Source organism: Durio zibethinus, chromosome 3 (assembly GCF_047325235.1).
Source record: "Durio zibethinus cultivar Kanyao isolate XHJ-2024 chromosome 3, ASM4732523v1, whole genome shotgun sequence".
Taxonomy (NCBI): domain Eukaryota; kingdom Viridiplantae; phylum Streptophyta; class Magnoliopsida; order Malvales; family Malvaceae; genus Durio; species Durio zibethinus.
This window is the reverse complement of record NC_143164.1, coordinates 36286396-36297353: the sequence shown is the minus strand read 5'-3', so window position 1 is coordinate 36297353 and position 10958 is coordinate 36286396. Positions and strand designations below refer to the sequence as shown.

Here is a 10958-nt window from a genome sequence, read left to right as displayed (position 1 = left end):
TTAAAATCATACACATATTTATTTCCATTTGCATTCTAATAAAAAATAAAAAATAAAAATTATTTTTTTAATTTTTTATCTTATATATTTAGATTTTTTATAAATATATATTAATATATTTTTTAATAAAAATATATTAATTCTAATTAATCTAAAATAATAATTTATATTATTTAATAAAAAATTTATTTACTAAATATATAAAAATATACAAATAAGATATGGGTATAAGATAGATGTTATATTACTTATTCACATCTTTTTATCAAATAAAAATTTAAAATTATACACATTCTTATCAAATAAAAATTTAAAATCAAACACATAGTTATCTCCATTTGCATTCTAATAAAAAATAAAATTTTTATTAAATACGAATAATATTAACATTTTTTTTTTTTTAGTGTTCACCTTTTTTTAGATGTCTCAAAGTAATATTTTTTCTTTCGCTGGTCAACAGTAACGGCAGGAAACACTGCTAAAAAAGTACTATTTGAGAGATGAAAAGTATTTAATTTATAACTTTTTATTATAAAATTTTACATAATTTAAAATTACAATTAATTAATGATAGTTTTTTTTTTTAGGTGAAGCATTTCTACTTGAAATATAAATTAAATGAAACACAAAATTTAATTCAATTTATTTGTACAATTGAAATCCTAGCTGCTAATTCCATTTGGCTTGCAGCTTATGTACACCAGATGTGAGCATTGATTTCATTGGATTTGTTGTTATGTTCTTTGGGCTTAGGAACCAACAAGAAAACAAATGGGTGCATTCGGTAGGCATGACCAAAGGAATGGTACTTGGTTTTGGAGGCCATGAGAATTGTTTACGACCACTCTGCTCTGCCACCATCATAATGTATTTGGGAGGAGACTCCATGCCATGTTAAGTCGAAGCACATGATTCTTGTTAGATGTATAATTCATGACACAAGCTTGAGACTGGGTTGTCTAGTTTCTTGTCGATCATCATTGGTTGATGTATCAGGAACTGTAGCGATTCATTTTGAAACCAACAATGAGGACAGAGCTCCACAGGAAGTACTGCCATATCTTTGCTAAACTGCAACAAAACCTTTGAAACAATTTGTTTGCACCAAGCTCGTAATCTTGAAAAGACATAAATAAAAAGAGAACGGTTAAAAACAAATGTAGTGAGTGTTTTTCGCATTTATACTCCATTACACAAATCAAAAATCAGTATGAAGGAAGTTGGAAGGGGATAAAAATAAGAATTTTTGAAAAAAATAGAATAGAATGAAATGATAGTATTTTAGTATCTTTGTTTATAGGCGAAGAGCAAAATTTGAATCGACGTAATACCGAATATGTTATGTCGATTTGAGATATCAAATTGGCCTAAATATTCAAAATATCCCTAACTATGAATAAATGCCCTCAACACAATTGAATCTGATCAACTGCAACTCAATTATGCTTCTTGAATGCAAGGTTTCAGCTATTTGGACGTTGACAATTCCATGAAACTCTTTACTTTTAGTCTTCTTTGCTTCCCAATGAGTCATTTCCTTAACAAGCTGTTGTTGGGTGGAAATATATTTTCTTTTTCTTTTTTTTTTTCAAGCACAACTGAGCTGAGTTCTTAATAAAACTAGCAACCCAGTTATTAGCTTGAAACAATCCCTCCAGGCCACATGTGACTTCATACAGCTGAAGGGCCCAATGGTAGATGATTATTGAAATACGCTTCATCAAAGATCCTGATTATTCAGGATACTTTGGTCTACAGAAATGAATTATACCCTTCTTAAAGTACTAGTACAAAGAAGAGTGGATAGAAATCAAATTTTAAGCTGCAAATTATTTTATCAAAGAGCAAAAGATGGCAACTGTTACCCTGCCTTGGATGCCTTGCAGGGAATCCAACAAGAAATGTTAATATCACTTTATGGAAATTAGGTGAAACTTCCATGTCATGTCATGTCTAGAATTATCAAATCTACTTAAAACCATTACTTGAACAAATAGTTTTGCTTTAAGGAATCAACGATTTTATGCATAATGATAAAGCACAGGCCTTTTTATGTTATATACCATTATTATTGCTACATTTTGTAAAACTAAAAATCCGTTCTACCACGCCATACCTAAAAGAAGCAGCAACAAAGCAGGAAATCATTTCCTTACCTTAACAGCAAGAAATGAGCAAATGTTGCAATGCAGAATCACAATATGCAAAGTTGGGTTTCTGCAAATTTTTTATGCTCTAGCAGTTGTTTGTCTCATTCATCAACCCCATGCAAGTGGGAAAAAGAAAAAGAAAAAAGAGCTACATTTCATGTGAAATCAAAGAACATATTTACTTGTGATCCTTAGAGAAATACACATATCCACTATTCTCATCAAGCATAGTTTAATAGAGAGTAAAATCTAATTTACTGGTACCCCTTTCTTGACATGTCTGCTGCTAACATGGTGCAACCATCCAATCCCTTTCAGGGCCTTGGAGATCTTAACAAGATTAGGCCTTCCCATTCCCAAATTCATCTTTCCAGCTGAGAACTTAAGGGCCTGTAAGCAGCACAACTGCCCATCCGAGTCTTCCTCATAGCCATCCTCATCATGATCGTAGTACTCGTTGCCACCTTTCTTTCCTTTCTTTGACCTGCTTTTCAGTTGCACCTTATTGGAATCAGTTTCATATGTCTCCCAAAGCAAATCCATCCCTTCACCTCCTTCCATATTGTGTCTTTCCTCGAAAAGCTTGCATGCCAATGTCCTCCTCCACTCCTTCTCTTTCCTCATTGACCCGAAATTCCCAAGAGTTGATCCCATTGTTTGGTAGTTATCTGTAACTTTGGAATTGTAATTATCTCCATCATTTTCAGTACTCCAATTAGCTCTTTGGGAATTCACCATTGCTTTGTCAGCATGCTCCCCGCCATTGTCAGCACTCACTTTAGGATCACTTATTCTATTCCCCATTGCCTTGGATCCGCTTCTCATCAACTCTTCTTCTTTTTGTTCCTCACCTTTATTGGACTCTACGCTTAGTGACTTGACTTCTTTTTCTCTCCTTTTCAAAGACAAATTTTCAACGCCCTCCTTTTCCTGCAAGAAGTCTTCAAAGATCTTCACCACTGCCTTTACCTGATTACTTTCTGGACGCGTAACCTGCCCTGATTTTTCATCTAAACTAGTACTCGTCAATGTTTCACGTACATTTACACCCTTGTCAACGGGAGCATCAACAGCTTCCAAGCAATCTTCTTTGGTCGCCATCTCCAAAACTTCAAGAGTAGTTGATGTTTCAAACACGATCTTATATGCTTCAAGCTCTTCCAAGCATCCGAAGCCATCACTTTCATCGTTAACTTTAGACCTTAATGTTTCAACAAGTGTTTGGTAGGTAGTAAGTAGGAAACTTACCTTGGATTCTGGTAAATATTCGAGGTGGCAAGAACCAGCTTGGTTGACAAAGCTGGGAGTAAGAGTGAAAAAAGCAAGAAGCAAGAGACTAGTGGTAACAAAGAGAGGTGAAAGAAAAGAGAAAATCTTGAAGAGGTAAGGGGAGAGGAAGATGAAGTAAGAGAAATAGAGAGGGTGGGAGAGAATGAAAGAACAAAAGATTATAAAGTCAGAGAGCAACAGACTTGACAAATGAGTTAACAGACTTGACAAATGAGTTTTCTTCTTGGCAGTTGCGGAAGCCAAAGAAAATTCAGACATTTTTGGTGAAAACAAGAGAGAGCAAAACACAAGAGTGAGGAAACAACAGAGAGCAGATGCTAATGGATGGGAACAGCCTAACAGGGTGAGGAAACAAGACTTTGAAAATTTTGGGTTCTTTTGTTTTGTTCTGGTTAAGTAAATGGCAATGAACAAAAAAGTAGCAGTACATGAATGAAAATTGGGAAGTGAAAGCGGCGTGAATAAAGGGAAGAGACTGAGGAGAGAGACTGAGACAAGAGATTAACTAACATTGACAAGAAACAAAAGCCACTTTGGAAACTTTCCCGTCCTTTCCTATTTCTATAACCACCAACTTTGGGGTTTTTTTTTTTCTTTTTAATTTTTTTAAGCTAAGATTTTGAGTAGATTACAAAAGAGATCTACCATGTCAACAGGACTTTATTCTTTGTTTTGATATCAGTTAATTCATTCATGACAAAATATAAACTTAAATTCATTATGATATATTCTTTATTTATGCCCAGCTTTTAAAAAAAAAATTTAACTTCACAAATAGGGTTAGAGTATTGATATGTATTAATTTAATTAAATATAAATTAACAAAATAATCCTTAAGTGATCCTTCTACCTTATATGATTTATATAATTATAATTTACAGGCAAGGATTATATCAGACATTTTAAAAATTAAAGAAATTATTGCAAATAAGAAGGTTAAGGGTTGGAGATGAAGGGGGGGTTGGGGTGGGAACTGGGATTGGATGCACATGGGAAGGCACTTATGGGCACTCAAGTGCTTTTTATCTACGTTTGACTACAAAAATCTTTCATTGTTCATTATAAAACATTGGCGGTGTCTAGTCTTTGGTGAAAAACAAGATAGCTTAGCAAAAAAGAAAAGAATTCCTTTTCTCATTTTGTCGGAGTGAATGACAATAGCTAGGGGTGCTTTTTGACAAATATGATGGTTGGTCGTTAGTATATTCTAGCAGATGTTTGAGGCTCAACTAATTAATCAGATTTTAGATCATCTCTAGCACAATTATTTGCCTTGACGCAATTTCACCATGCATTCTTTCTAGATTTAAAGCTAGGGGAAAGAAAAAAAATTAAAAAAATAAAAAAAATCAATAACCAATACGAAATTATAACATTTGATTCATTTTAGATTAATTTTTTTATTCTATTTAAATTAAATTCGAATATTATATATATATATATTAAATTCGAATTGAATTTCAAATCGAATGACAAAAAATTAAAAAAAATCAAATCAAATCAAATTATATATATTTTAATTTTTATATATTTTTTAAACTTTTATAAAATAAAAATAATAATTTTATGTCAAAATCTACTTAAACATATTAAAAAATAAAAAAATTAAATTTTAAAAATTGATAAACTAAATCATTCTAATACAGTTCAATTTGATTTTGATAGTATATAAATTCGATTCAGATTCAAATTAAATTTTAAAAATTCATAATATTATATAATATTCGAAAAAATTAAATCAAATTTGATTTGAACTGCTATCAAGTAGGTTAATTCCAATATGAGAACCGAGTCATTGAAATATGATTAGCCAAGCTACAGAAAAATGAACTAAGATTTGGCTCTGCACTACCAAAAACCCAACTCGGTCATATAACTCATAATCGCTCCTTCCATTATGATGAAGCAATCGGGACCCAGCTCTCAACAATGTCAACATGTCTCCCGCAAAGAGAATGGTTAGCCCTAAGAAAAAGTTTATCTTTACGTCAATATGCATAAAAGGGTATCCGTACCTCTAAACCAAACAACACGCTACCGCTTAAGCAGGGCACCAGAAGAGAAGAAAAGGGAGAGAAGACAACAGGGTAGCATCAAACGGTCCATTGAATACCCGTCTCTAGCAAGGTAGAACTATAGGAAGTCAAAGCCAATGCCATTACCATGGGATTTGTTGCCTTAAACTAACCTGATCAGCTTCCAGGGCATGACTTCAGAATTTTGGAACCGAGAAACAGAGGGACAACAAAGAGGCAAATAATAGTTGAGATATCAGCCCCTGACAACATAACTCAAACCGAGACAATGGCATTAGAATCTAAAACCATATGCACTTTGCATAAAATCCATGCACAACTAGCATTGCAAGATAAAAGTAGCACCATTGATACTCCTAAAGCCCACTCAAGCCCAAAACATGGAGTTTCTTGATAGAATTAATACCCTAATTGCAGATAAATCTATGAATATTCAACCACAAACTTAAATATTAAATAACACCACAGCAACAGAAAATTACAAACTCAAAAGCCAGATAAGAACAAGTTCATTCCACCTCAAACGAGAAAAACCATTATGATAGTATTTCGAAACATCCACAACTATTTTGCGATACCAAAACATAACAGAATTCTCATAGCAATTATCCTACCATTTTAAAACATCCACCAGCCTCTCCCATCCTAAAGCATACTAAACAAAGGGCACCTATCACTCCGTCATGACAGGCTTATTCTCACTCGCTTTGGGTTTCTGTTCCTTAGGCTTCTGCTCCTCCAATTTCCTGAAAGGTCAAGCACAAATTATATCCACACATTAGAAGTATGTAATCAGAAAAAACCTTCTCTTCCAATAAGATTTCAACGGCTCAAGGTGTAATCCAAGGTGGCAGATTGTAAATGATGCAAACGAAAAAAACCACATAATCATTTTTAGCATAGGGCAAAATAAGGGAGACAAGCACTTTAATCAACATACCAAGCTAAACTAGCAAAACAGAAACAGATTTTTCCTCTAAAACTTAACCACATAACACAATCCAATTCAGTGCCGCCAGTTAAAAAGATGCTTCACTAAGTTTCAGAGAGAGAGAGAAAGAGAGCAATAAAAGCTGCAACTGCAACACTTCCAAAGTTGTAGGTAGCATTATTATCTTATCGCATAGAATCCAGTAATGATGAGAAGTAAAAGGTCCTATTATGACATTAGAAGCACCACTAGTTTCAGATATAGTAAGCAAATTCTCCTAATTTCAGATAAAATCAATCACAATAAACCAACTAGCCAAGCCCTATTAACGCAGAACCACGTATTTCAACAAATTAGACACAAGCCAACTCATTCTAAACATCAGATTCACGCTGCTGATAAGACAAATCTTTCGAAAAACTTTGTTCTAATCTCTCACCAAACAGTTGAAAAACTTATTATAAATAATTGAAATTAAAATCAGTACATATTATCTTGTCAAATTTCCGCTAAAGCCCAGAGGAAACACTTGATTGAATTTCCCCTTTGACCTCTCCCATTAAAATAGGCAATAGTGCTTTAATATCAAGAAATCAGTCACCATTTCGTACTTATTCAACTCCCAATGAGTATAATCAATTAATCATTCACGTTAATCGCGTTGAAACTAGGACTAAAAAATTAAGCAAATATGCAGATAAAAATTAGAATAAAAAGATAAGGAGAGAGAGAGAGAGAGAGACGAACCTCTTATCGGAGGAGCCGCCCTTCTGGCTGAGGAATGAGCGGAAGAGAGGAGAATTGACGTCGTAGATCATTTTCGAAGGAAACCCTAGCTTGCTTCTTCGATTACCTTCGCTGTTGCTTTGTTGGAATAGTGACGGGGATTTTGGGTCTTAAGAACCGCCATTATATTGATAATTCGGTTTTAATCAATTAATTCGAGATTTATCGAATTAATTTTAATATATTATATTAAAATTAATTTTTAAAAAATTTTAATTTTTAATACCCTAAATTTATATATAAAATTAAAAATATATAAAATTATTTATTTTATTTGAAATTATTAAAATTTTTATTGAGTATTTTAATATTTTTATTTAATATATTTCATATGTGAAAAAATAAAATTTTAAAATTTAATTTAATTTACTTTAATTATTTGAATAATAAAAAATTTTAATTGAATAAATTAAATTAAGCTTGGTAAGTAAATTTTGAAATTAAGTAATTTAATTCTATTAAAAAAAATAAAATAATAAAATTCGGTTTATTTGATTTTTAATAACTTTATTTGAAATTAACTGAATGAAAATTCAAAGCGGGCTTTCATGTAATATTTATTTATTTTTGGGCCTTAGCCAGAAATCTGTTACGGTACTGGAATTTTAGGCCTCTGCATGGACTATAACCCAAGTGCCTGCCGGGCTCTTTAGATTGACGGTCACTCAAAAGTTACAAATTTGTCGTTCAGCCATATCTTGGTGATAGTATTTCAATCTATCTGGCAAAATTTATCCCTTGTATCTCTCATTAAATTATTAAATTTATAATTTACACCATTCCCAATATTTAATAAAATTGAAATGTAACGTATAAAAATTAAAAATAATAAAAATTATAAGATAAAAATAAATATTATTAATCACAAATAATAATATTATAAAAAAATAAATCTATACAATATATTAAAATTACCCCAAACTTTAATTTAATGCCAACTGCTCATTTAATTAAATATATATATATATAAGGAATATGGTTGGTGGGTCTTGGTTTCAACGGTGATGATCTTGACACATCATCCATCTGGCCTAGAAGATTAGTATTTATTTAGAATATATTATTTTCCATCACTTAAACGTATTAATAAAATCAATATAATTATATGGGATGAGTGATTAAAGTTGATTTGAGGGATATTTGTAATATTAGTTATATTTGTTCGGGCTAAATTTGATATTTGATCCATAAATTTTGGATTAATTAAGTGATGACAATAATTTTTTATTTTCTTTTACTATGCTGAGAGTCAAATATTAATTAATATTGTCGACTATGTATTATTAATATTATAGGTGAATGTTTTTTATGTATGCAATTTGAACAAGAGAGGAGGAGACTGAAACGAAGTCCATCCGCATTACGATGGACACTGGGATGGATAAACCACCGGTCCATTCCTACATGACCTAAGAAGAGAAAGAAATCAAGTCATTTGGTGATCTCCATGAGGGTGGTGCAACGGCCAATGGTATTCTAAGTCCTCGTATGGATTTCATACGTAGTTTTGATATAATACAATTGTGGTATAGTATGATTATGTTTATCATATTATTAATTAAATTTAAATATTAATTTTAATAAAATTAAGTGGATATAATTTTTTTATTAATTTTTTAATCATAATTATAATAATATTTTTTAATCATAGCTATAATAATTATTATTATTATTTTTAATTTCATCACAACTAAAGGCCCTATTTGAAATGCACAGCCATTGTTTGCATTAAAATAAGGCTCGCTTTGTTTTATGAAAAAATATTTTTAAAAAATAATTTTTGTATTTTTAAATATTTGTTTGAAAGAAGATTAGTTTATTAATTAAAAATAATTTATTGATTAATGAAAAACAAAATTATTTTTTAAAATTATCTTATAGAGTTAAAAAAGATATTTTATAAAAAAATTGTCTATAAATAGAACTATTTATTATTTTTTAAATATAATTTTATTTATAAATAAGATTATATTAATAAATAAATAAAATTATATTAATAAATTATATATTAATAAATAATATACTATTAATATAATATATTAATAAATATTATTAACAATTAATATTATAATTTATTAATAAATTATATAAAAATAAATAATTTTATTTTAAGTATTTTTATAATAACATAATAGTTTAATATTAATTATTATTATTAAAATATAATTATTTTTAATTTTAATAGTTTTAATAACAAATAATTTTAATATAATTTAATAATAAATAATTTTTAATATTTTAATAATTATATTAATATTATTTAAAAACAAAAAATAACACAAAAAATATTTTCCATTAGCTCATTTAAATAATAAAAAAATTTTCAATTCAAAAAATATAAACAATTTTTTAAAATCATTTTTTTAAAATTATTTTTTAAAAAAAACAAAAGGAGATAAAAAGCACGTGACTGCCCCACTGGTCCCGACATTCAATGTGTCTTGTTGTTTGACCACCAATCATCAAGCCAAGCGTCTAGGCTACTTTCAGTCCACTCAAAACACACACACACACACAATACGACACGTGTGAACATAACTTCATTTTGCACGTTTTTAGTACGGCGGAATGGAATTGGATCGTTTTGGTTGTTTTGACTTTAGGTTTGATTACCCACTGTTTTAGGACGCCTGAGACGTACCGTACGTGTATTCCCATCAACGTGTCTCACGTTGTATACATAATACTCTTTGAGGTCTTACGTTTACAGATTTCATATGTTCGAATTTTTATGTATTAATTTTTTTTGAATAATTTATAATTTTTCAATTATATTTTTTCAAGTTATATCTTATTCAGTTATTGTTTTTTAAAAGGTTAATAATTTAATATAAATTTATACATGTAAATGAGTTTAAAAAAAAAGAAAAAGAACTTTTCCTTGTATATAATCCAATTAGATAATAAATCATGAGATTGGTATATGGGAATTAATTAGCAAGCTTTATCTGTTGATATACAATGATTTTGGGTATACTAATGATGTATTAATCATAAATGGTTGAACCGAATGACCTTCATATTGGATGGATTACAAAGGACAATGGATCATTCTTTTATCATAAGCAATATTTTTTTTGTAATTCGTTAGGTTTATTTTTTTAAATGAAAAAATTTTAGATTCAAATTTTATAAATAATTATTTATTAAAATTATCTTAAATATATAATTTATAATTATTTATCTTAAATTATCATATATGATATATTTTATTTTGATTTTAAAAATTGAGTAATCTATTTATTATAAATTTTTTTATCACATGTAATTAATTGGTCTTACTACCAACTAAATTAATGTAAATTGTAAATTCTTTAAGCTAAAGCAGGATGATTAACTAAACTTTTAAATTACGGCTCTTCACTGCCCGAAAATTCTGCTGGTCGAGCTCATCATCCTAATTCAATCCGAACAGGATTTTGGACAAAATTTTTCAAATTTAATTTTTGAAAGTATTTTATTATCAAAATATAAAAATATTGATGCAATTTAAAAAAATTATTAAAAAAATTAAAAAAATTTAACTAAACTAATATAATTGAATCTTGAACAAATTTTTAAAAATATGGATCAAACATATAAAATTTTAGTATCTAAACCATAAAAAAGCTTTAAAAAATAAAGAAGTGAATGGAGGAAAATAACTAGGAAAAAGTTTTTAGGGATGAGGTTGGCAGTACATTATCAACACAGCTTATACGGCAGGCCGCCCGTCCACTCAGAGCATCGTCGGTACCTTTCGCTCGCTACCAACCAACCAACCCA

The 10958-nt window shown here is 29.6% G+C and overlaps 2 protein-coding genes across 2 annotated transcripts; both read right to left on the bottom strand.

Moving 5' to 3' along the window:
- Positions 1-2273: 2273 nt before the first annotated feature.
- On the bottom strand, positions 2274-4965 carry LOC111283504 (uncharacterized). The gene has a single exon (XM_022872098.2). It carries the CDS (start codon positions 3696-3698, stop codon positions 2400-2402), a length of 1299 nt encoding a protein of 432 aa, XP_022727833.1. The 5' UTR covers positions 3699-4965; the 3' UTR covers positions 2274-2399.
- An 862-nt stretch (positions 4966-5827) lies between these two features.
- LOC111283437 (wound-induced basic protein) lies at positions 5828-7312 on the bottom strand. The gene is made up of 2 exons (XM_022872001.2): positions 7155-7312; positions 5828-6222 (listed from the first exon to the last, which is right to left on the bottom strand). The coding sequence occupies exons 1-2, from the start codon at positions 7223-7225 to the stop codon at positions 6150-6152; spliced, it is 144 nt and encodes a 47-aa protein (XP_022727736.1). The 5' UTR covers positions 7226-7312; the 3' UTR covers positions 5828-6149.
- Between the last annotated feature and the right edge of the window lie 3646 nt (positions 7313-10958).

What these genes read in the sequence shown, in the direction of transcription:
- LOC111283504 (XM_022872098.2), bottom strand. Translation starts at nt 3,698, where the DNA reads ATGTCTGAATTTTCTTTGGCTTCCGCAACTGCCAAGAAGAAAACTCAT.
- LOC111283437 (XM_022872001.2), bottom strand. Translation starts at nt 7,225, where the DNA reads ATGATCTACGACGTCAATTCTCCTCTCTTCCGCTCATTCCTCAGCCAG. An exon ending in GGCGGCTCCTCCGATAAGAG is followed by an intron (nt 6,223 to 7,154) that starts GTTCGTCTCTCT and finishes TTGACCTTTCAG; the next exon opens with GAAATTGGAGGAGCAGAAGC.